At 39.4% G+C, this 27741-nt stretch overlaps 2 protein-coding genes and 1 long non-coding RNA gene across 3 annotated transcripts in view; all 3 read left to right on the top strand.

The window, feature by feature from the left end:
• LOC121373595 (aminopeptidase N-like) overlaps nucleotides 1–1633 on the top strand; it is a 62331-nt gene extending 60698 nt beyond the window's left edge. Inside the window, exon 23 of the mRNA XM_041500284.1 lies at nucleotides 516–1633. Coding sequence (XP_041356218.1) covers nucleotides 516–650 — 135 coding nt within the window. The 3' untranslated portion in view covers nucleotides 651–1633. The remainder of the gene's footprint in view (nucleotides 1–515) is intronic.
• A 9412-nt stretch (nucleotides 1634–11045) lies between these two features.
• On the top strand, nucleotides 11046–12335 carry LOC121373742. The gene is made up of 2 exons (XR_005958120.1): nucleotides 11046–11370; nucleotides 11774–12335. It is a non-coding gene; the product is annotated as an uncharacterized LOC121373742 (long non-coding RNA).
• Nucleotides 12336–14077: 1742 nt separating this feature from the next.
• Nucleotides 14078–23075, top strand: LOC121373073. The gene is made up of 3 exons (XM_041499518.1): nucleotides 14078–14191; nucleotides 22078–22300; nucleotides 22640–23075. The coding sequence occupies exons 1-3, from the start codon at nucleotides 14078–14080 to the stop codon at nucleotides 22846–22848; spliced, it is 546 nt and encodes a 181-aa protein (XP_041355452.1). The 3' UTR covers nucleotides 22849–23075.
• The last annotated feature ends 4666 nt before the right edge of the window (nucleotides 23076–27741 follow it).

Below are 27741 nucleotides of genomic sequence, written 5' to 3'. Positions count from 1 at the left end.
CAAAGAGAGGGGACACCTGAAATATCTTATAACATGGCCAGTTCAATGAGAGGGGACACTGAAATATCTTATAACATGGCCTTTTAACATGGCGAGCGGTTAGGATGCAGCAATTGCAATAATCGCTCGCATCGCTCTCGTCTGGTTAGGATACAGCTTTATTTTGCAGGTTAAAACAGATTATAAAAAACCTCTGTGTTATTTTGCTGTAAAACAGATTATAAATAGAGAGCGTGTTATTTTGCAGGTAAAACTGATTATAAAAAACATAGCATGCTATTTTGCAGGTAAATCAAATATAAAATTGCAGTGTTAATTCGTAGGTAAAACAGATTATAGAAAAGCAATTTGTTATTGTGTTGGAAAAACATATTATAGGAACACAGCGTTATTTTGCAGGTAAAACACATAATAAAAATGCAATGTGTTAAATTGTAGATAAAACAGATTATAGGAACCCAGCGTGTTATTTTATGCAGGTAAAACAATTTATAGAAATACATGTTATTTTGCAGGTAAAACAGTTTATGAAACGCGAGCCTGACCTTGGGTCAGCCAGAGGTCATTTGAAGGTTGCGTTGGAGAAGATCATGAACAACATTGGTTGGATGGAGAAGAATCTTGATCTCCTGAAAACATGGCTGAAATAGCTGACATAGCAGTGACACAGACTGACCAGTGTCCAGTTTGATTTACAGGATATTTAATCAGACAGAACAATGAAACAGACTGACCAGTGTCCAGTTTGATTCACAAGATATTTAATCAGACAGAACAATGAAACAAACTGACCAGTGTCCATTTTGATTTACAAGATATTTAATCAGACAGTTAGAATAGAGAAACAGACTGACCAGTGTCCAATACAGAACAGAGAAGCAGACTGACCAGTGTCCAGTTTGATTTACAGGATATTTAATCAGACAGAGCAATAAAACAGACTGACCACTGTCCAGTCTGATTTACAAGTATTTAATCAGTCAGTAGAGAAACAGACTGACCAGTGTCCAGTCTGATTTAGAAGTATTTAATCAGACAGTTAGAACAGAGAAACAGACTGACCAGTGTCCAGTTTAATTTACAAGATATTTAATCACAGAACAGAGAAACAGACTGACCGGTGTCCAGTTTAATTTACAAGATATTTAATCAGACAGAACAGAGAAACAGACTGACGAGTGTTCAGTTTAATTTACAAGATATTTAATCAGAGAACCGAGACAGAACAATGAAACAGACAGACCAGTGTCCAGTTTGATTTATAATATATTAAATTAGACAGAACAGAGTGACCAGTGTCCAGTTTGAATTAGAAGATATTTAATCAGACAGAACCAAGACAGAACAATGAAACAGACTGGCCAATGTCCAAGACAGTTAGAACAGAGAAGCAGACTGACCAGTACCAGTCTGATTTAAAAAGATATTTAATCAGACAGAACAGAAAAACAGACTGACCAGTGTCCAGTTTAATCTACAAGATATTTAATCAGATAGAACAATGAAACAGACTGACCAGTGTCCAGTTTTATTCACAAGATATTTAATCAGACATATTTATCAGTGTTCTTAAATCGGCAGTCTCAAAAATGCACATAGACCAAAAATTAAAAATTACATTCAGAAAAATGAACGAGCCCTACTTGATCAATTGATATTTGTATTGAGGCTGACTGACATGACATTGTCACGTGATGTGAATACGTGAAGTAACAGTTCGATAAAAAATTATATCTCCATATTCACCAAGAACTGGCTGCTAGTTTAATTGTTTCTTGTTTTAACGACACTACTAGAGCACAGTAGTCTTAGAGAGGAAACCCGCTACATTTTCCATTATTAGAAAGGGATCTCTTAATGCACCACCATCCCACAGACAAGATATCGCATACCACGGCCTTTAATATACCAGTTGTGGTGCACTGGCTGGAACGACAAATCGCCCAATGGTCCCACCGACGGGATCGATCCTAAACCGATCGTGCATAAAGCTGGCGGTTTACCACTGGGTTACATCACAGTCCTTTCACATTGTAAGGCAACAACATAATGTGTACCGTATTTAAAATGTAAGCCACCCACCAACCCAAAGTCCATTATACCAGTCTACACGAGGCCACATAGGCCCTTCTTCTGTTTCTGGTGGGGACGTAGCCCAGTGGTAAAGTGCTCGCTTGATGCACGGTCGGTATGTGCTGTCATGTCTATTTAAAGACTGGCATATCAAAGGTTGTGGTATGTGCCGACATTGGTATATCAAAGGTTGTGGTATGTTCCGATATTGGTATATCAAAAGTTGTGGTATGTGCCGACATTGGTATATAAGTATTAAAGGTTGTGGTATGTGTTGACATTGGTATATCAAAGGTAATGGTATGTGCCGACATTGGTGTATCAAAGGTTGTGGTATGTGCCTACATTGATATATCAAAGGTTGTGGTATGTGCCGACATTGGTATATCAAAGGTTGTGGTATGTGCCGACATTGGTATATCAAAGATAATGGTATGTGCCTACTTTGGTATATCAAAGGTTGTGGTATGTGCGTACATTGGTATATCAAAGGTTGTGGTATATGTTGTCATGTCTCTTTAAAGACTGGTATATCAAAGGTTGTGGTATGTGCTGTCATATGTTTAACAACTGGTGTATCGAAGGTTGTGGTATGTGCTGTTATGTCTGTCTCACGACTGGTATACCAAAGGTTGAGGTATGTGCTGTCACATACAAACTGGTATATCAAAGGTTCTGGTATGTTTGTTTTGTTTAGCGACACCACTAGAGCACATCGATTTATTAATCATCAGCTATTGAATGTAAAACCTAATCCCACAGACAGGATAGCACTTACCTCGGCCTTTGATAAACCAGTCGTGGCGTACCGGCTAGAATGAGATATAGCCCAATGAGTCCACCGACGGGAATCGATCCCAAACCGACCGCTGTACCACTGGGCTACGTCTCGCCCCTATTCTGGTATGTGCTATCAAGTCTGTTTAGAGCCTGATGTAACAAGGGTTGGGGTATGTGCTGTCAAGTATGTTTAAATAATGATTATATCAAATGATGTGTTACATGCCGTCTTAACCGTTTCATGACTGGTATATAAAAGGTTGATATATATATATATGTGTTGTGTCTGTTTAAAGCCTGGTATAACATTTTGTGGTATGTGCTGTCATGTCTGTTTAAAGACTGGTATAACAAAGGTTGTGGTAGCCTAATAAAAAAAACACCCCCAAAAACAACATAAACAAAAATTACAACAAAAAAATGTTTAAAAATCAAATAACCTTTAATCCATGTGAGTTTGTACAACATTAAAAGAAAACACAAAGTGAATCTATTTTTAGTCAAATGTTTTTAATTGAAATTAGATAATTATTTTGTTCATGGGAAATTAACAGTAAAAATGTTACTGATCGAAAAACAATGATCAAGTTGAGAAATGTTTGTAAAGTTTTGTCCACATGAAAAATGAAAATAACTATAATATTTACACTCGGTGAACAAATATAATATTTACACTCAAGGAACAAATATAATATTTACACTCCGCGAACAAATATGATATTTACACTTGGCGAACAAATATAATAATTACTCTCTGCAAACAAATATATTTACTCTCGGCGAACAAATATGATATGTACACTCTGCGAACAAACATGATATTTACATTTGGTGAACAAATATATTTACACTCAACGAACAAATATGATATTTACACTCTGCGAACAAATATAACATTTACACTCGGCGAACAAATATAATATTTACACTCGGTGAACAAATGTATTATGTAATATTTACACTCGGCGAAGAACTATGATATTTACACACTGAAGACTACATATCCCACGTGTGACAGTCGAAAACATCGGCCACGAAATCCTCGTCATCTTTGTAGCTCATGTGGAGACGGTTTTCCGAACGATCCACTATTTCCGCCCTTGAGAATTTCATTGATACTCGGCCCCGGATCATCACCACGTAGAACTCCCCATGCACCACTCTCACTTTTCTGACTTTGTCTTCTCCTTTCACCTGCGTGATCACGTGACCGTCTCCCACGTAGACGGCGGAACACACAGACCATTTATCACGTCTTTTGATCCAGACATTATCCCCGATCTTAACTCGTTTACCCTGCGAATCTACCACATCGAAGTCATCAAACAGAGGCCTGAACAGCGCCAATAGCCAGGCAAAACGTCGTGGTCTGCTGGTACCTTGAACTCGACCTTCTACCGGACTTCCAACCTCCACCCGTTGATCTTGAAAAGCAGTGGTGTTATTGTCTGCAACTAACGTTAAAGACTGAGTCTGTGTGCTGTTAGTAGTTTCGTCAGCAACATAACCGCCCTCTTCTCTTTGTACTAACTCCGTGTCACTAGCACGCCTCTCCTGTTCACTTTCACTGACAACAACATAATCATCATCATGATCATCGGCATCACCATGACAACTTCCTACCTCCACTTCAGTGACCTCCGAGTTATCAGTCTGGTTGATGACAGTGTTGTGGTGTCCTCCAACATTTACACAGTTTGGATTCACGAGGTAGATGGTGTTGTGAGATCCAGGAATCGTTACATTGATTGTCATCGAGCTCTCGTCGCCCGTCTGGATATGGCTACACGAGTCCAAAATCAAGTAATTCGAAGCTGTTGCCATTTTACTTCAAACTAAAATGAAAGTCAATTCCACAAAATTACTGTATTTCAAAGAAACGTTTTGTCTTTCGATCACTTCGTCCAGCGTCAAAATGGCTGCGTGGGGATTTCCCGCGAGTATTTCGAGGTATCTATTTATAGAAAACTGCTTCACTCGTGTACACAAACTGCGATAGCTAGGCAAGACCACGGCAAAATAGCAGCTTGAAAAACATTATTTTACTATTGCTTTCCATCTAGTTATTGATTTCCATCAATAACTAACATGTCCAGAACAACGTACTTCAATGCAGGGGCGTAGGTTGGGAGAGGTGGTGGTACTGGTAGTATAGTGTGTGGGGAGGTGGTGGTACTGGTAGTATAGTGTGTGGGGGTGGGTGGGGAGGTGGTGGTACTGGTAGTATAGTGTGTGGGGGTGGGTGAGGAGGTGGTAGCACTGGTAGTATAGTGTGGGGGTGGGGGTGGGGAGGTGGTGGTTCTGGTAGTATAGTGTGTGGGGGTGGGGGGGGAGGTGGTGGTGCTGGTAGTATAGTGTTTGGGTGTGGGTGTGAGGAGGTGGTTGTACTGGTAGTATAGTGTGTGGGGGGTGGGCGGGGAGGTGGTTGTACTGGTAGTATAGTATGTGGGGGGGGGGGGGGGGGAGGTGGTGGTGCTGGTAGTATAGTGTGTGGGGGTGGGGGTGGGGAGGTGGTGGTGCTGGTAGTATAGTGTGTGGGTGTGGGTGGGGAGGTGGTGGCACTGGTAGTATAGTGTGTGGGGGTTGGTGGGTAGGTGGTATCACTGGTAGTATAGTGTGTGGGGGTGGGTGAGGAGGTGGTGGTGCTGGTAGTATAGTGTGTGGGTGTGGATGAGGAGGTGGTGGTACTGGTAGTATAGTGTGTGGGGGTGGGTGGGGAGGTGGTGGTGCTGGTAGTATAGTGTTTGGGTGTGGGTGTGAGGAGGTGGTGGTGCTGGTAGTATAGTGTGTGGGGGTGGGTGGGGAGGTGGTGGTGCTGGTAGTATAGTGTGTGGGTGTGGGTGGGGAGGTGGTGGCACTGGTAGTATAGTGTGTGGGGGTTGGTGTGGGGAGGTGGTGGTACTGGTAGTATAGTGTGTGGGTGTGGGTGAGGAGGTGGTGGTACTGGTAGTATAGTGTGTGTGGGGGGGTGGGTGGGGAGGTGGTTGTACTGGTAGTATAGGGTGTGGGTGTGGGGAGGTGGTTGTACTGGTAGTATAGTGTGTGGGGGTGGGTGGGGAGGTCGTTGTACTGGTAGTATAGGGTGTGGGTGTGGGGAGGTGGTTGTACTGGTAGTATAGTGTGTGGGGGTGGGTGGGGAGGTGGTGGTACTGGTAGTATAGTGTGTGGGGGTGGGTGGGGAGGTGGTTGTACTGGTAGTATAGTGTGTGGAGATGGGTGGGGAGGTGGTTGTACTGGTAGTATAGTGTGTGGGGGGGGGGGTGGGGAGGTGGTAGCACTGGTAGTATAGTGTGTGGGGGTGGGTGGGGAGGTGGTAGCACTGGTAGTATAGTGTGTGTGGGTGGGTGGGGAGGTGGTGGTACTGGTAGTATAGTGTGTGGGGGTGGGTGGGGAGGTGGTGGTACTGGTAGTATAGTGTGTGGGGGTGGGTGGGGAGGTGGTGGTACTGGTAGTATAGTGTGTGGGGGTGGGTGGGGAGGTGGTGGTACTGGTAGTATAGTGTGTGGGGGTGGGTGAGGAGGTGGTGGCACTGGTAGTATAGTGTGTGGGGGTGGGTGTGGGGAGGTGGTGGTACTGGTAGTATAGTGTGTGGGTGTGGGTGAGGAGGTGGTGGTACTGGTAGTATAGTGTGTGGGTGTGGGTGTGAGGAGGTTGTGGTACAGGTAGTATAGTGTGTGGGGGTGGGTGGGGAGGTGGTGGTACTGGTAGTATAGTGTGTGGTGGTGGGTGGGGAGGTGGTGCTACTGGTAGTATAGTGTGTGGGGGTGGGTGGGGAGGTGGTGGTACTGGTAGTATAGTGTGGGGGTGGGTGGGGAGGTGGTGGCACTGGTAGTATAGTGTGTGGGGGTGGGTGGGGAGGTGGTGGTACTGCTAGTATAGTGTGTGGTGGTGGGTGGGGAGGTGGTGGTACTGGTAGTATAGTGTGTGGTGGTGGGTGGGGAGGTGGTGGCACTGGTAGTATAGTGTGTGGTGGTGGGTGGGGAGGTGGTGGCACTGGTAGTATAGTATGTTGGTGTGGGTGAGGAGGTGGTGGTACTGGTAGTATAGTGTGTGGGTGTGGGTGTGAGGAGGTGGTGGTACTGGTAGTATAGTGTGTGGGTGTGGGTGTGAGGAGGTGGTGGTACTGGTAGTATAGTGTGTGGGGAGGTGGTGGTACTGGTAGTATAGTGTGTGGGTGTGGGTGTGAGGAGGTGGTGGTACTGGTAGTATAGTGTGTGGGTGTGGGTGTGAGGAGGTGGTGGTACTGGTAGTATAGTGTGTGGGTGTGGGTGTGAGGAGGTGGTGGTACTGGTAGTATAGTGTGTGGTGGTGGGTGTGGGGAGGTGGTGGTACTGGTAGTATAGTGTGTGGGTGTGGGTGTGAGGAGGTGGTGGTACTGGTAGTATAGTGTGTGGGGAGGTGGTGGTACTGGTAGTATAGTGTGTGGGTGTGGGTGTGAGGAGGTGGTGGTACTGGTAGTATAGTGTGTGGGGGTGGGTGAGGAGGTGGTGGTACTGGTAGTATAGTGTGTGGGGGTGGTTGAGGAGGTGGTGGTACTGGTAGTATAGTGTGTGGGGGTGGTTGAGGAGGTGGTGGTACTGGTAGTATAGTGTGTGGGGGTGGTTGAGGAGGTGATGGTACTGGTAGTATAGTGTGTGGGTGTGGGTGAGGAGGTGGTGGCACTGGTAGCATAGTGTATGTATGGGTGAGGAAGTGGTGGTACTGGTAGTATAGTGTGTGGGGGGGGGGGGGGGGGGGGGGAGTAACATTAGTCCACATAGCTATTAGTCCACATAGTATAGTGTGGGTGAGGAAGTGGTGGTACTGGTAGTATAGTGTGTGTGTGGGGGGGGGGGGGGTTGGATGTGTGTGTGTGTGTGTGGGGGGGGGGGGTAGCCCGAGTACTCTGACCATAAGAGAGCAAGACGGGCATTTGGACAGTTAAGAGGGCGGGATGTAGTCCAGTGGTAAAGCGCCCGCTTATTTCGCGGTCGGTCTGGGATCGATCCCCGTCGGTGGACACATTGGGCTGTTTGTTGTTCCAGCCACTGCACCATGACAGAGACCGCCGTGGTATGTGCTATCCTGTCTATACGATGATGCATCTAAACGATCATTTCCTACTAATGGAAAAAATGTGTATGTATGTGGGGGTGGGGGGGGGGGGGGGGGGGGGGGGGGGGGTAACATTAGTCCACATAGCTAGACTTGTTCACTACGTTTCGGGGATCATCAGACCGCCTGATGACACATTCAAAACTGCGTGCGTTTTGCATAGCGACCATTTTCACTATGTATACACACAAACACTAACCCAAACTAACCCAAACCCCTGTATATTCACTGTCTACACATAAAAACTAACCCAAACCCATCATATTCACTGTCTACACATAAAAACTAATACATACAGATACACATGCAGACGCATACTCGAGCACACACGCGCACGCACACACATACACATACACACGCACGGACACATACACGCATGCACGCACACATACGCACACACATACATACACACACATACATAGACACACACATACACAGACATGCATACATATACACGCATACACATATACACATACATACATACATACATACACACACAGACACCCATACAAACACATTCATACATACACATACACACACGTACACATCAGGGGTGCATAAATGTGAAATTGTGATGGTTGCCCGGTGGGAAACCAGTAGCTGAAGTTTGGTTGCCCAACATCATCTCTTGGTTGCCCAAATATTTCATAAAAAGTTTTATGAATATAATTTTGAACTCATTAAAATGAAACTGAAATTTAAAATGTTTTTATTATTATCATTACTTATCAGTTTAGTTTTATTTCTTTTTTAACATTATTTATCTACAGCTCATCTTCGCTTAGGCTGAAAAAAAATATTGTTTTGTTTAACGACACCACTGGAGCACATTGATTAATTAAACATTGGCTATTGGATGTCAAACATTTGGTAATTCTGACTCGTAGTCATCAGAGGAAACCCGCTACATTTTTCCTAATGCAGCAAGGGATCTTTTATATGCACTTTCCCACAGACAGGAAGGCACATAACACAGCCTTTGTCCGGTTGTTGTGCATTGGATGGAACAAGAAAAAACCCAATCAGCTGAATGGATCCACAGAGGCGGTTCGATCTCGCTTGGGCTGTCACAGTCATAATACTTTGATGAACTCAGGGCTCACCCAGTATTAAAAATACCTGTAGCCAAAAAAATTGCCAAATGGGATTTTTATTAGCCATGAAAATGTTTTAGCCAAAATTGTTTTGTGTAGTACTGTATAGAGTATTTATATATGAATATGAAAATGCATCCTTTTCAGCTAATTATGTACAAACTGGAATACATCTGAATAACAAAACGTATCCCCTGATCAAAACCAAAGACAGCAATGGGGGTAGGGGCAGTTAATATATTACTTTGATTTTTCAGTGGGTGGGGGGAGATATGCAGAGTTGGAAGCCAATGCCCTCTGCAAACACACCCCAAATTCTAAGGCCTATGTCATTAATAACAATTTGAGAGCCAATACTCTTCTTCCTTTTTTAAACAGAGCTCATTATTTCTGTAAAATAGCAATCTTTATTTGGTTTGAACTGCTTTTAATTCTATTTTCAAGTAACCCATCTATTCCACACCCCAACAATTTCGTAATTTGCGCCATTTTATTATTTCCGCGTCGTGTTAAATGCTCGTTGCTGATTTCAGCTTGTAAAATACGTAGCCTAAGAATGCTGACTTCACGTTATGACAACCATCCATTTGCGTCAAAAGGTTTTGATTAAAAAGATAAGACCGGCCTCGGTGGCGTCGTGGTAGGCCATCGGTCTACAGGCTGGTAGGTAGTGTGTTCGGATCCCAGTCGAGGCATGGGATTTTTAATCCAGATACCGACTCCAAACCTTGAGTGAGTGCTCCGCAAGGCTCAATGGGTAGGTGTAAACCACTTGCACAGACCAGTGATCCATAACTGGTTCAACAAAGGCCATGGTTTATGCTATCCTGCCTGTGGGAAGTGCAAATAAAAGATCCCTTGCTGCTAATCGGAAGAGTAGCCCATGTAGTGGCGTCAGCGGGTTTCAAAATCTGTGTGGTCTGACGCCATATAACCGTAAATAAAATGTGTTGAGTGCGTCGTTAAATAAAACATTTCTTTCTTTCTTTAAAAAGATAATGAATTCAAATTTACGGTCTTTTTAAAATCTAGCTAACTTTTGAGATGTCACCTCACAGTCAACAAATTTATATAATATTTTATCTAACAAATATCATGATTATTGTAAACTAATTGTATTCAGTGTACGTTTAACCGCAATTTGTATAAATACTGCATGTCCCTTTCCCGCGATCGCGAAATGCATGAGTGCGAAATTAACATAGACAACGGAAATAAACAAACGAAACAGCAATTAAGTATTCATTGATGTGAACAACTATTTGGTAGTGGGGTTTTTTTTCTCACAAATTTACATCAAGATGTCCGCAACGATGTCTTTTGACACGTGCAACAGTCTCGGCTGACTGTCAAGCGTTACCTATATGCACACTGAGAACAGCCAACGAACGTTTTCCTAACGTTCGCGAACTATGTGATTGGTTCCCGACGTGGATCGTGAAGCGCATAAACCAGTTCAGCGGACGTTTTTGTTTTGCTCGGTTTAGCTGAACTCGGCCCTAGCCTACTTGTCTTTGGCCCTGAACTAGCATGTGTATTGAAACTGACACGCAATTTCGGTCCGTTTTTATTACTTTGGTTCAAAGACTTTACAAAGTTAAAATAACACACTACAGATTTTTCAGACTTTTCTTTCATACATGTTGCCGTTAAAATTAATATCTGTCATTATTAAAATAAGAAAACATTATTATGCTGAATTCTTGATGACACCGTGACTGTCCGAGTGTCGTGAAGTTTTGTTTTTCAGTTTACTTGTTTTATGATTTTCTCGGTTGCCTGTCGGGCAACTGTTTGACAAAGAATGGTTGCCCGCAACATATTTTGGTTGTCAGGGACAGAAAACCCACACATACATATACATATATGTAGTACACGTGTATTTTAAGCATATAGGTTTTATGTAACTAATGTTTAATTTCAGGTTCTTAGAGGAGTATGTACCTTTAAGTATGGTATTTAGTATGTATTTCATTAATGTTTATTTTCAGGCTGTAACAACTACAGGTTGAACAACATATCACTATAATTAACATTTTATCACCTGTTTCTAGTATTGCCCTGTACCTGTGATGTGTTCGTGTATGCTGGTCAACCACGCGTGACCACATCAGTGCAGTCAGTGTGAGCTCTTTTGGTAGCCATAGCTACAATACAAACACCCAAGCTATCTTTAAACTTTGACCCTTGTCTCTTTCTCTCCCATTGGATAATTAACACTCACATGTATCTGCATGCTTTCTTTGGACTGACAAGACAGGACAGAATTATTTAGTATTTGAAGAAACAAGTTCAGATAAGAGAGAAATAGTAGAAGTTTAATTTAAAGGTTAGTATTAATTTGTTATAGAAGATAAACTTAAATAATAATAGTAAATGCCTAATTTTCTATTCCTGGTAATGATTAATGAATAATTCAACATATAATATTTAATAATAAATCTGCCTTTTAATTATTATGGATTACAGGGCGTGACATAATGAATGTCAGCCATCTTTGTTTTCTGCTGTCAAAACTATATATTTTATGATTTAAGTGAAGTTTCTGTTTTAGTTGTTAGCTTATCTGAGTTAATAATTTAGCTACGTTTAATCAATTGTTTTTTATGACGAACTACACCAAAGCATTGGTTTTGGAATGAATTAGTTTAAATGTTTTAGTTCTGAATGTATAATAGATATATGGAAACCATATACTAAACAATTGATATTATGAATTTATTTTTATGCAGGTTTCCCCAGTTGTTATGGAATATATCAACACAATGCCTACGTGTAATTCATATGGTATGTTAAGCTACAGGTTAAGTCTAATATTTATATATTTGTAATTTTAAATATACTCTTGTAATTTATATCCTTTCTTTCATAAACTCATTAATGATAAAGCTTTATTACGTCAAATAATAATTATAATTACAATCATTTAAATAACCCTATTTACTATAAATTATCTCCCCTTTGCTATAATCAATGATTATAATTGGTGGTCACGAAATGATTATTATATATATATATATACATGTATGTTAACATGATTAATAATCGTGATGACAGTATTTAGGATAAAGAGGATGATGATTCATAATCATCAGAATGATAAATAATGATTAATGACGGTTTTCTATGATTTGCAATGTGTTTCATTAATATATGCCTGAATGTTTGTTTTACCTCGATAGGGATATATTTGTATTGTTTTTACCATATTGTTAACGTTTGTGTTTTTAATCCTTGCAGGGTGTGTCTTGTGTATTATGTTTACATGAATAAAAGATGATGCCCTAACCCGTAGCTGGTGTTGTGAACTTTGTTGAACCTAGCTTCACGCACAAAATACCGACTGCTACATATACATACACACACATACACACACACATACACATACACACATACAAACACATACACACACACATACACATAGAAAAACACACATACGCATACATACACACACATATACATACACACAGTGTGTGACACACACATACACACATATAAAATATACACACACATACATACACACACATGTACACATACATACACACACGCATACAGACATAAGCACAGACATACACACACACACACATACACACACACACACATACACACACACACACATACATACACATACACACATATAAACACATACACACACACATACAAAAACTCACATACACATACATAGTGTGTGACACATACACAAATATAAAATACACACACACATACACATACATACACACATACATACACACACATGCACACATACATACACACACGCATACAGACATAAGCACAGACATACACACACACACATATATATGCATACACACACAAACACACACACAAACACACACACACACACACAAACAAATACACATACATACACACACGCACACACAAACACACACACACATACACACACACGCACACACATACATACACACACATATGTAGTATATTATTAGGGGTCAGAAAACCGGCCAGTGACATGAAATTGTATGCACAACGTCACAGGTCAGCCGTGTAGAGGAAAGGTCGACGGAATTTGTGCCTAATGCAATTGTTGATGAGTTCATTCATTAATCTAGAACAATGGATAGTAATCAATACCATATACGGAAAACGGCGCGAGTCACGTGGTCATTGTATGAATGACACGGGCTAGGTGTTCGGTAAAATCAATACGACGACACCTGAGTGAATGCGAAGTCACGTTGTAGCGCACTGTGTATACCCGACTACGGTTCGGTATTGATTTTTTTTTGGTCAGACCAAAGAGTAATATTGTATTTTAAATTTTAAGGTTTTAAAAGATGGGATTTGTTCTGCATTCGTTAATGACAATTCATTATAGATAGATGCATTAAAATTAATAAATTGTGTTTGCTATACCGTCTTATTTAAAAGAAACACGAATTATTTGGTTTTAAACTAGTCGTTTATAGCGTTTGGGGCTCTGTTTTATTTTTTAATATAGATTTGATCTCAGTGATGGAAGCTTCACTGTAATTGATTATACTTATAAAACTGAATTCACTTTCTCAACTTGAACAAACACGTCGTAGCTGTGCTTTTCGAATAGATACTGATTATTAATTATTAATTTTAAAGCGGTTGTCTGACTATGCAATATTTAAACAGGGGCCGAAATTCTGACCCCTAATAATATACTACTCACATACACACACGCACATACACATACACACACATACATACATACATACATACATACACACATACACATACACATACACATACACATACACATACACATACACATACACATACACACATACACATACATACACACATACACACACAAACACGACGCGCATAGACAATGTCACAGTAGGCCCTACATTGTGTTGGGCAACAAAAACCTGTGTCAAAAACGAATATGAAGATTAGCTGACCCCCTCCACACCCTCCACCCCACCCCTACCCCCGAGGACAAAAACGTACTCCGTGTCTTCTAAGTTTTTATATATATATATTTATATATATATATATATATATATATATATAACGGTAAAAATATGGTTTGCCCTCTCCCTCCAGCTATAGAAGCTGTGATCCCCTCTCCCCCACTAGAGATTGTGCCACCCCCTCCAGATATCTTTCCTACGAGCCCAATGTATTCAACTATTCAAGTGGGTTTTTTTTTACGATACAGACTTGGCGTACAATCAAATCCACGGGTTTGACCTGCAACCCATATCTTTAAACTATTGTCACAATGTCAGGTGTGCAGATCTAATTCAGCCAATCGTCGGCAGTCTTACGGAAAACGGGGAAACCCTTTACAGTCTGCTTATCAGTCCAAGGTCAGTAGTACCACAGTAGTTGAAAAACAGTCTGCATTCTTATACAGGACAGATCCGTAGACAGAAGTGAGTTCGAGGGCGGTTCATGTTACTATAAAGGCGTACAAGTGAACTCTGTGGAACGGTGGATATCTTTGTCAAGAAACCCTCCCCTCTCCTCCCCCCCCCCCCACCCCCACCGTAACGCTTCACAACGAGGGGCGAGACGTAGCCCAGTGGTACAGCGCTCGTTCGATGCGCGGTTGGTGTGGGATCGATCCCCGTCGGTGGGCCCATTGGGCTATTTCTCGTTCCAGCCAGTGCACCACGACTGGTATATCAAAGGCCGTGGTATTTGCTATCCTGTCTATGGGATGGTGCATATAAAATATCCCTTGCTGCTAATCGAAAAGAGTAGCACATGAAGTGGCGACAGCGGGTTTTCTCTCTCAATATCTGTGTGGTCCATAACCATATGTCTGACGCAACATAACCGTAAATAAAATGTGTTGAGTGCGTCGTTAAATAAAACATTTCTTTCTTTGCTTCATAACCTAGGCCATACATACACACCCATATCACGTAACGCTTGGAGACACACACCTTAGCATTCACAAAAAAGTCACGCGATGGATATACATGTAATATTATTTTAACTTACTGTTTTGCGATTTGAGAAAGCGCGGATACACATTTCAACTATTTATAATCCTTTTTGTGTGTATACGTCTAGCTATAATGTTAAACATTGTCGCCGTGACAGAACGTTTGTGAAAAAAAGAAGATTTTAGTACTAAATAAAGAGCGTTACGTAACACTGTTAGATACACTCAACCCCTGTAACGCTACATAACGTTTGGACCTACACCTACCCACCCCCTTGAGCGTTACGTAATATTTGAATGGCCCCTTAAGCAAACGCACTACGGCGACACTCCATAACAGTCATATACTTTAGTAGTCATCAAACAAAAACGTTTCATTAGCAACTTTACACTGAAAACTGTCCAGCGTTCAGAAAACAAAAGCGTTAAGCACTAGTTTATTTTTTAAGTCATTTTCATTCAAAAAGACACCGTGTCACATATTCTTACATCATTTGAACATCACGTAATGGCTGACTGGAATTAAAGTTACGTGCACAGTTTACACGTTGTATTAAGGTTGAGATTATATGACAAAGATATTTATTACCCTCGTGTGTTTCGGTATCGTCAATATCATATATTATTGCATTTCAGGACATCTAGTTTTCAAAATTTTACAAGGGAGTATACCACCCGAACTCCTTAGAAACTTTGCTTTGCCCTCCCCCTCCCCAATGTCTACTCGCTTCCGTCGTGCCTGATTATCTGCTTTACAGTTTATAATTATCATTTTATTATATATTACATATTATATATATATTGTTTTTATCAATTTAAATATTTTATTACGAATCAAATGCAGATATGTGTTTGGTGTGTTTTAATGGTGTGTGTGTGTGTGTGTGTGTGTGTGTGTGTGTGCGTGTGCGTGTGCGTGTGTATGTATGTGTGTGTCTGTGTGTGAGTGTGTCTGTGTGTGTGTGTGTGTGTGTGTGTGTGTGTGTGTGTGAGAGTGTCTCTCTCTGTGTCTGTGTGTGTGTGCGTGTGTGTGTATATGTGCGTGTGTCTGTGTCTCTCTCTGTGTTTTGTGTGTGTGTGTGTGTGTGTGTGTGTGTGTGTGTTAGGTGTGGGATGTCTGGGGGTGGGATGTGTGGGGGTTGAATGTCAAATTGAATATAATGTATTTATGTGTTAACCGGTGGCTAGACTTTTAATTGCAATGATGTTATCATCCTGTTTGATATTTGCTAGATATAACTAGTTCTTATATGTTTGTGTTTTCCTCATAACATTTACCCTGTGTCAATTTGATGATACACAAGGTGCAATAAAGATCGTATTTGGTTGTATTTTAATATGTGTTGTTGTGTTGTGTTGTGTTGTGTTGCGGTGTTGTATGGTGTATTGTGTTCAGTTGTGTTGTGTTGTGTTATGTTGTGTTATGATGTGTTGTCTTGTGTTGTGTTGTCTATATGTGTCTGGTGGTTGTGTGTGTGTGTTGTTATTAACGGTTGTTTTCTTTTAGAAATATTTCATCAACATAACATGTTGTTTTTGTATTCCTAGAAACGCTCTTTCTAATTACTGATGTAAGTTTCGCAAAGAAAAGTAATGATTTGAAAACCAGTGGTCCGGAGGAGAAAGAAGAATTTATGAACATGACACACATTATATTTTGAACCAGGATTTTATATTGGTGGTAGTAGTGGTGGTCGTGGTCGTGATGAGGGGGGGGGGGGGGGGGGGGGGGTTCCACATTGAGACCTACCCCACCCGTCAAAACGCCTAGATCTGCCCGTATAGAGTACACTTATATTTAAAACTAGTTATACACCAGACGTCAAATCACAAATCGCATCTTTATAATATCCCCTCTCGTGTCTTCGCTTGCTCCCTACGACCGAACAATGCATCTTAGTTACGCTACCGTGTTAAATAAATAACAACCACATTTTGCACTAGGTCGGTCCGCATTCAAATCAATATCTATTCTCGAGGAACTGGGAAGTCCAACACAAAAAAAGAAATGGGAAAAAATCAGGAATAACGTTACTGTAACTTGTAAACAAATTAATTTAATATATGAGGATATTTCAAAATAAAATGAGTTTCTAATTAACATTATTATATAGAAACTGGTGAATTGGGGTGGGGGAGGGAGGGGGCAGATGTGGGGTTTTTTAAAATATAAGATGTCACGGTTGTCCTACGAACTGGAATATCAAACGTCTCCCCCCCCCCCCCCCCCCCCCCCCCCCCCCCCCCCCCCCCCCCCCCCCCCCTCCAACTGCTTCAACTGCATGCTCCACCCTCGCGACTATATCGTAATGACACTCCATGTGGCTAATTAACTAAATGAACTTCCTCGAATTTTAGGGGGCGGAATGTAGCTCAGTGGTAGAGAGTTCGCTTCAGGTGTGAAGGGATTCAGGATCGATCGTCCTCTGTGGATTTGGTATATTCTCAGACCCAATTAGTGTCCCACGACTGGTACATTAAATGCCGTGGTATGTACTGCTCTGACTAAGACAAGGTGCTTATAAACAATCCATTGCTGCTTTTTGAAAGGTGTAACCTTAGTGGCGGTACCATGTTCTCTGTCTGTCTCTCTATCTTCCTCTGTCTTTTTGTCTCTTTCTCTGTTTCTGTGTGTGTGTGTGTGTCTCTCTCTCTCTCTCTCTCTCTCTCTCTCTCTCTCTCTCTCTCTCTCTCTCTCTCTCTCTCTCTCTCTCTCTCTCTCGTTATATCTGTCTTGTCTTCTGTGTGTGTGTCTCTCTCTCATTCTATATTTTTCTGTCTGATTGTCATTCTCTCTCTGTCTCTCTCCCCTTCTCTCTCTCACTCTCTCTCTTTCTATCTGATTGTCTTTCTCTCTGTCTCTCTCCCCTTCTCTCTCTCCCCCTTCTCTCTCTCTCTCTTTCTATATTTTTCTGTCTCATTGTCTTCTCTCTCTCTACACTTCTCTTTATCCCCCCCTCTCTCTCTCTTTCTGTCTCATTGTCTTTCTCTCTCCTTCTCTCTTTTTCTCCCCTTCTCATGTGTGCGTATCTGTCTGCCTGCCTGTCTCTGTCTCTGTCTCTCTCTCTCTCTCTCTCTCTCTCTCTCTCTCTCTCTCTCTCTCTCTCTCTCTCTCTCTCTCTCTCTCTCTCTCTCTCTCTCTCTCTCTCTGTGTTTATGTGTATGTGTGTGTGTGTTTGGGGGGGGGGGGGGGGGAGAAGGCGGGTCAGATATATTAATTCGGTTGTCCTAGATGTAGAAACCACTGAGTCGTATGCTCTCTAACAATAATGAGATGTACAACGCCTCGGTGGTTGTCCTAGATGTAGAAATCACTGAGCCGTATGCTCTCTAACAGTAATGAGATGTGCAACGCATCGGTGGTTGTCCTAGATGTAGAAATCAGTGAGTCCTATGCTCTCTAACAATAATGAGATGTACAACGCCTCGGTGGTTGTCCTAGATGTAGAAATTAGTGAGTCGTATGCTCTCTAACAATAATGAGATGTACACCGCCTCGGTGGTTGTCCTAGATGTAGAAATCAGTGAGTCGTATGCTCTCTAACAATAATGAGATGTACACCGCCTCGGTGGTTGTCCTAGATGTAGAAATCAGTGAGTCGTATGCTCTCTAACAATAATGAGATGTACAACGCCTCGGTGGTTGTCCTAGATGTAGAAATCAGTGAGTCGTATGCTCTCTAACAATAATGAGATGTACACCGCCTCGGTGGTTGTCCTAGATGTAGAAATCAGTGAGTCGTATGCTCTCTAACAATAATGAGATGTACAACGCCTCGGTGGTTGTCTAACAGTAATGAGATGTACAACGCCTCGGTGGTTGTCCTAGATGTAGAAATCACTGAGTCGTATGCTCTCTAACAGTAATGAGATGTACAACGCCTCGGTGGTTGTCCTAGATGTAGAAATCACTGAGTCGTATGCTCTCTAACAGTAATGAGATGTATACCGTCTCAGTGGTTGTCCTAGATGTACAAATAAATGAAGTGTGTAAATCATGTAAATGGTGGAAAAAAATAGTTAAATATGTTCACTACTCCCCATGTTGAATTTGATTATTTATGTTTTTTACAATTTTCGTATATTATAAATGATATAGATCTGACGGCAAAGAATCATCGCGTAGTTTGGTCAGACACCCAGGATGTTGCTAGGACAAGACTGGTGTTTGGTGGGTGCCCCTACATAGTCTTGGGGGAAAAGAAGACTTGAATGCCAAAATGGCCCCAATAGGCATAAAACATGCAAAGAGAAGCAAGAGGCAGAGAAGGTGTTAAAAATGTGTCCTTGTTCTCAGTATATAACTCACTTTGAGCTTCATAGAAATATTCTCGGAATCGTTGCATTTAACAATATATTTTACTTTGTTCTATATATATATAGTCAAACGTCGTTATCCTGATGTTGTAGGGACCGAACCAGCATGCTCGAGATACCAGTAGCTCAAGATAAACATAACAGTTTTTGGTGTTACATTCCCCCATGAATGATTGATCATGCGTAAAGCATCGAGCACACTGCAGATATGCTTCTTTAATTTTGTCAGAATTTTTTTATTAAGGTAGATAGCGTCTTTGATAGAATAGACAATTGGTTTGCTACTTCTGACTTTGATTTTATATATTGCTCATTGACACTAATTGCTTCCAATTTTGTTTCTATCATCCTAACAATTAATTTTCGTTTGACGCCTGATGTTTTGTTGGTGTTTTTTGTGTGTTTTTTTTGTTGTTTTTGTTGTTTGTTTTTTTTTTTGTGTTTTTTTTTGGGGGGGGGGGGGGGGGCGTCTTCTTAATGCTAGATTCAACAGTCCCCTCAGAAGGGCCGGGACCTTCAACAAGTGGTTCATCTACTGGCATATTTACTGTTTAATAATGCTAAACTTTGCACTGGTTTTATAAATGTGGAACATTTTCTGTTATGTGTATCGATTCACATCGAAGGAAGAATGAAATAACATACGAAATTAATACCCTAAGCATAAATTAAAAAAAGTAGTCATTTTACATATAATTGTTTTATATACTTCGAGAAAAAAACAGGAAAGTGCACCTAGGGACACCAAAATATGCTTGAGATGAGCCTCGTAATCGAGATTAGCATGCTCGAGATAACAGTGTTTAATTTCATAACAGTGCATAGGAAAATTGCCGGGACCGGCACTGGACTTCGAGATATGTTGGGTACTCGAGTTTACAGAGGTCGAGATAACGTAGTTTGACTGTACTTTTTAAATTTACAACAAAAATTAATAGAGGCTTACATGTAACTTTTATAATTTTAAGTAAAAAAAAATAGTGGAACTTAATTTATATTTCATTACAATTGTGGTTGAGGAATGAGAAAAACATCAATCAGTCAAATGTATGTTTCTCATCATATACATAAAATTTTTTTATCAGTTTGTTCCAAATTTGTTTACAAATTACTAATTGATTAAGACTTATTTTGTTCACAAATTTGTCCTTTTTTTTTTTTTTTTTTTTTTTTTTTTTTTTTTTTTTTTTTTTGGGTGGGGGGGGGGGGGGGGTGTTTTGGTATAAAATTACTTGTTTTTAAGTTTTATTATTATTATTGATTGTGATATAAAAATAATTATAAAAATGTAATTGGTAATTTCTATTACTACATGTATGTATAGAAACTAGTAAATTTGTTTACATTGTTTAGGTTACATGTTATTATTTATAGTTAAAAGAAGCAGAAGATCATGTGTACTTGAAAAAAAAGGTTTCTTGTTCAGGACACCAAAAAGGTCAACTGCCCTGCCACAATTCATCTGTGGGAAATTGCTTGTTTCCTCAAATATCAGGTATATTGTGTTGGCATATCTTTAACGAATCTCGCGCTCGTATTTTTTTGTGATGGGGGGGGGGGGGGGGGGAGATTTAATTCTTAGTTTTGAGTACGGCTGAATTTGTGGAAACTTCACCAGTTTAAAATGGAATAAATTGCTATTTGGTCTCGCCAGATCAATTTGATAATGGCCCTATTTGGTAGTTGTTCACAGGTGAAAGACAGGTCACGCGTTCAGTGACCCTTCAAGACCGCAGTGACCATCCAATACACTTCAGTCCACACATGGGAGAGGGAGAGAAAAGTGGGAGAAAGAGAGAGGGGCGGGAGGGAGGGGTGTGTGTGTTATGTGCGAGTGCACAGACCTGACTGCTTTAAGTGTACATTTTTAGTGGATATTGCTGCCTTAATATTGAAAAAAAAAAACCTTAAAATTAGTCAATATAGTATCTACAACAATTTCAGTTACTAGTGTAATTATGCCACTAAGACTCGTTCTTATACGCGTGATAAAATATCAAATTAATTAACTAACAGCTTTAATTCACCCCAAATAGTTAAAACTCAATTCAAATATGTGTATCAGATTGTCAAAGGACTGGTCTCCAGTTTACCCAAGCAGCGTAACAAGTGTCAGTATTGCCGATAGCCGCGATGTAGTTCAGTCGTCAAACCCTCCTCGCCTGATGCGTGGTCGGTCTGGGATCGATGATCGTCGGTAGGCCCATTGGGCTATTGCTTGTTCCAGTCAGTGCACCATGACTGGTATATCAAAGGCTGTGGCATGTGTTATCCCGTCTGTTGCATGGTGCATATAGCAAAAAATCCCTTGCAACTAATGGCAAAATGTAGCGGGTTTCCTCTCTAAGATTATATGTCACAATTACCAAATGGTTAGCATCCAACAGCCGATGATTAATACATTTTTTATTAACTTTACTTCAAATGATTAACTGACATATATGTAACACTAAAAGTAACTGAAGCAACATTTGCGAATCATAAGAATTAATAAGAACATATTTTTAAAATAAAACATTTGCGGGATACATTAAAAAAGTACAAAACATATGTACACACCTTTTTACAAGATAGGATTATCTGCTTAAAATACCCATGGCACAACTAAGAGAATATTAATTTTAGAACATTCACACCAAATATTAATTAATCCATGAAACATTTTACAAAAGATAAATTAAGTTATAAAATATTATCTTGGGCACTTCTGTGTATGAGTTGGATAACTACATTATACCTTTATTAATCGTATTACCACCCGAACCTGTTGTTAATATCATCTTTTAATTTCTTGTTTTTAATGAAATCCAGATTTCTGTCAATGATAAAAGGGCGAAAGAGATAGCGTCACATAGTATCAAACAGGATCTTCATGATAAGACACTGGAGTGGGAAAAAAGGATATGGATTTCACTTCCAGACATTGAAGAACACAAGAATCACATTGTAGGAGAGGAAAGTTCATTTCATGTTTTTAGTAATCTACAGTTTTTCTTTATAGTGACCTGGAACAGCTATAAAAATATACTTCACTGTTTAGACAAGGCTTATAGATTATGGTAGGTCCACTCCCATGGTTAGTAATATTCAATGTTGGACTAGTAAATAACTACTATTGCCATGCCCGACAGCTAGTGAATTTTTTGGTGTCAACTGTTGCAGTTAAGTATTTTGTAAATATAAATATCCTCACCCCAACCCAACCTCCAATGTTAGTGTCTTTAAGTTCTGTCTCCCTTTTTAGGTGACATATTTGATTATTACTATTATTTAGCAAAATTATATTAACTTAAAAGTGAAGTAGGGCTAGTGAATGTTTAATCATTGCTAGTAAAAAACATTCTAACTTTCTAATGACTCAAATACAATGGAGGCTTTATATTTTGGTTTATTCAGATTGGAGGTGTTCTACAGCCGGTGGATGAGAGCATACGCCTAAAGATAAGAGAACTAGTATCAGATGGTGTAACATCAGTCCAAGAAACCAAACGACATTTAGATATATTTGTTGCAAAAGACCTGTTTCTCAACAAAATTAAACCCCCAAAACACCAACCGCAGATTTTACCCACACATCAGTGACATAAGGAACCATATGTATTGAGCTACAATGGAGTTAAGACATTCCAAAATCGATCAAGATGACTTGGAGCAAAGATACAGATTTGGAAAGATCAAAATCCAGATGATCATTACTTTTTTAGACCCTGTGTGGGCAGTTATACTTCACAATTTGAGCAAACCAATGTTGAAGTTAACAATATCTTTGATGACATTGCTGCTAAAAATAATGATCATAGCAACAATTTATTGTTTGTTCACCAAACCGACTGGCAGCAGCATCTGTTGAATAAATACGGCAATGAAATTTGTTTATTGGATGCCACATATAAAACCATGGTTATGCATTGCCTCTTTTTTTTGTCTGTGTGAAAACCAATGTTGATTACAAGGTTGTTGGAACATTCATATGCCAATGTGACGACAGTATTTCAATCAAGGAGGCTTTGCACATCTTAAAGTCGTGAAACAGCAAGTGGTCACCATCATATTTCATGACTGATTACAGTGAGGCAGAATCTGTGTAGTCCTTAACCATATGTCCGACGCCATATAACTGTAAATAAAATATGTTGAGTGCGTCGATAAATAAATAAAACATTTTTCTTTCTTTCTTTCTGGTATATTTTATGAAAAACATTATTTATAACAATATTTGCCTGATATATGATACAAACATTATGTATGTACTGCCATTTATTAACTTTAATGAAGCCATTAATTGTACATACAAATTAAACCATACAAGTTATATATACTGATTAAAGAAAATGGATCACTTGATGAATATGTTATTAAAACTTTGTTTTTGTTAACGAACAAATAAATATGAATAATTATTCCAGCGTTGGGTTTGGTGTTTCCGCAAGACAATATTCAATGTCATGCTGAACACAAACAATGGAGTGGAAAGGCAAAACCGTTCACTGAAGCATGAGTATTTGTCATCTCAAAGAGATAAGACATTGAGTGGGACCGTAAACATTATTGTCAGCCAGTATTTACTAGACAGCTGGAACAGGTTGGTTTATGAAGAAACACATTGAATGAAGCTATACTTTGAACTAAATGCAAAGTTATATATTACTAGAGAATCGTAATTCATCTCATGTTAAAGTCATTGATTGCAATTGAGAAGCATACCACATTAATCACCGCATATCCGAGTGTTTCGTCATGTAAATGTGGAAGTGAAATTTGGTATGTGTTTTTTGTGCTGCTTGTTTTGATTAATCTAAAATGATGGCATTGTCTTCATCATATGACAATAAGAGTCTTAAACGATATGAAATAAATTAATTAATAAAATGTTTACCTTTGTAAAACGAAATGTTAACACTAATTCAATGCCACTACATAGCATCTACAATATATTGTCTTCCACATATATCAAGGTTATGAAATGTCAAATTTGTTTCTTAATTCGTAGGTGAAAGTTATGTACATACACATATCAACTGTTCTCATTTAATGTTATTTTCAAATTGTATTTTTCAAGTCCGTCATATATTTCATGTATATTTACACAGTAAAATTTAAACCAGTTAATTGCTTGAAAACAAAATATTACATTGTAGTACTGTAAACCAATGGCAGCTAAATTAAAAAAAAACAATTCTGATATTTTCGAATGGATGTTTGGAAAATATGCACAAATTCCATTTTGAATATATATGTCATTTTGAATAAATATGTATGTTCTTGCAGATATATCTGTCAAAATGTCAAGTTCTCTTCTGGATACAGACAATACAACCAACAAATACCATCATGGCTACACAACAGACAAAGAGATTTTGTTACACATATGATGGACAGAATCCAAAAAGGCAGAGAAATAAACCTTGATAACATTCAGGAAGTTCCAAATGAGACTGGAATATTCCAAGTGCAAAGTCAGAGTCAAAGTGACTGTGTTTATCGTGTTTGTTTTAGGGATAATTCCACATATCCCTCGTGCACATGTACAGACTGGGAAAGAAAGAACACATCGCCCCTGCCAGCACTTCTGTGCAGTTTTTGCACATGTATCTGAATGAATACACCCCTGTGATTTCTTAGTGTGTGACAACCACCTAGACACTATATACGTTACTACTATTAGAGTGAACACATCCCTGTGATTTCTTAGTGTGTGACAACTACCTAGACACTATATACGTTACTACTATTAGAGTGAATACATCCCTGTAATTTCTTTGTGTGTGACAACCACCTAGACACTATATACCTCATTACTATTAGAGTGAACACATCCCTGTGATTTCTTAATGTGTGACAACCACCTAGACACTATATACCTTATTACTATTAGAGTGAATACATCCCTGTAATTTCTTTGTGTGTGACAACCACCTAGACACTATATACCTTATTACTATTAGAGTGAACACATCCCTGTGATTTCTTCTTGTGACAACCACCTAGACACTATATACCTTATTACTATTAGAGTGAACACATCCCTGTGATTTCTTCTTGTGACAACCACCTAGACACTATATACCTTATTACTATTAGAGTGAACACATCCCTGTGATTTCTTTGTGTGTGACAACCACCTAGACACTATATACCTCATTACTATTAGAGTGAACACATCCCTGTGATTTCTTTGTGTGTGACAACCACCTAGACACTATATACCTCATTACTATTAGAGTGAACACATCCCTGTGATTTCTTTGTGTGTGACAACCACCTAGACACTATATACCTCATTACTATTAGAGTGAACACATCCCTGTGATTTCTTTGTGTGTGACAACCACCTAGACACTATATACGTTACTACTATTAGAATGAACACATCCCTGTGATTTCTTTGTGTGTGACAACCACCTAGACACTATATACCTTATTACTATTGGAGTGAATACATCCCTGTGATTTCTTAGTGTGTGACAACCACCTAGACACTATATACCTTATTACTATTGGAGTGAATACATCCCTGTGATTTCTTTGTGTGTGACAACCACCTAGACACTATATACCTTATTACTATTAGAGTGAACACATCCATGTGATTTCTTTGTGTGTGACAACCACCTAGACACTATATACCTCATTACTATTAGTGTGAACACATCCATGTGATTTCTTAATGTGTGACAACCACCTAGACACTATATACCTCATTACTATTAGAGTGAACACATCCCTGTGATTTCTTCGTGTGTGACAACCACCTAGACACTATATACGTTACTACTATTAGAGTGAATACATCCCTGTGATTTCTTAATGTGTGACAACCACCTAGACACTATATACCTCATTACTATTAGAGTGAACACATCCCTGTGATTTCTTCGTGTGTGACAACCACCTAGACACTATATACCTTACTACTATTAGAGTGAATACATCCCTGTGATTTCTTAGTGTGTGACAACCACCTAGACACTATATACGTTACTACTATTAGAGTGAACACATCCCTGTGATTTCTCAATGTGTTACATCCACCTAGACACTATATACCTTAGTACTATTAGTAAATACATCCCTGTGATTTCTTAATGTGTGACAACCACCTAGACACTATATACGTTACTACTATTAGAGTGAATACATCCCTGTGATTTCTTCATGTGTGACAACCACCTAGACACTATATACGTTACTACTATTAGAGTGAATACATCCCTGTGATTTCTTAATGTGTGACAACCACCTAGACACTATATACGTTACTACTATTAGAGTGAATACATCCCTGTGATTTCTTAATGTGTGACAACCACCTAGACACTATATACCTCATTACTATTAGAGTGAATACATCCATGTGATTTCTTCGTGTGTGACAACCACCTAGACACTATATATATTATTACTGTTAGAGTGAATACATCTCTTGCCATCATAAGACCAACACTGTCAACAATATCAAATCCTCGGTCAGATAAAACAAAAGCACGGGGCAGAAGGTTGCTTAAAAATCCAGTATTCTGTCAAGTATTTGTCACTGACTGTGCCACCCCGTACTCTTGAAATAAATGAAAATGTTCCTTGTGGAGTAATTCTGATGAGGAAATTAACTGTATTATGGTGCTTGTATGTCGACCAGCTAAGGGCTCTTGCTTCCAGATTGGAGGGTTTGTCACTACAAACATCACAACAATCTATAGATTTGAGATGATGACAGAATTCCAGTGGCATAGTCTTCCTTAATTTTTCACGTCCTGGCCAAATGATAATTGGTTGCAGTGAAACATACACAATATCCATGGTATTTAGGAATGTTTTTTAAATGGTTGTTTTATCAACATGAAATATAAATCCCAAAAGTACACGGATGACATTTATCCTCAGTTTCATTGGTGTGAGTAAATTTTTGAAATGCTGTCAGTGCTGATCTGGGTGTAACATTTAACACTGGTGAAATTAATTCCAGAATTTGTAGTAGTATATATGTTGGCAATCCAGTCATGAAGTTGACTTTCTCATCATTTAAGGACTGTCTGTTATTTCTTTTACATTCATCGGGGTATGAATAAAAACAATCATCCGCAAACTGTGATTTTTTTTTGTTCATACCCAGATGGAACGTAAAAGAAATAACAGACAATACCTATAATTAAATTAGAATCATACTTGCTAAGAATAACACTAAAACTTCCTTTTTCTTTTAATGGAATAGACAGTGATCCGTTCATTTTAGTTTTATCATACAGGGCAGAAGGTTTAATTGCAATTAACAGCATATCAATTAAAATTATTAATTAATTAATGTGTCAAGACTACATGTAAAATCAATACACGACTTAAAGGAAGGGACAATTAAGGCATTTGGCCTGGTATGCATACTCAACAATATATAACGCACATTAGTGTTTAATATCAACAAGTATAATCGTATAGTTAATTAATAAAAGGCTTAAATGTGACGGCTATTATATATAACGG

Source organism: Gigantopelta aegis, chromosome 5 (assembly GCF_016097555.1).
Source record: "Gigantopelta aegis isolate Gae_Host chromosome 5, Gae_host_genome, whole genome shotgun sequence".
NCBI classification, from domain to species: Eukaryota; Metazoa; Mollusca; class Gastropoda; order Neomphalida; family Peltospiridae; genus Gigantopelta; species Gigantopelta aegis.
This window is presented reverse-complemented; position numbering and strand designations above follow the sequence as displayed.

Bases quoted from the DNA above. Each gene is read 5' to 3' on its own strand.
- LOC121373073 (XM_041499518.1), top strand. From the start codon at position 14,078: ATGGTTTGCCCTCTCCCTCCAGCTATAGAAGCTGTGATCCCCTCTCCC. The intron at 14,192-22,077 runs GTGGGTTTTTTT...AATGAAATCCAG, and splicing joins CAATGTATTCAACTATTCAA to ATTTCTGTCAATGATAAAAG. The intron at 22,301-22,639 runs GTTTAGACAAGG...AATACAATGGAG, and splicing joins CTATAAAAATATACTTCACT to GCTTTATATTTTGGTTTATT.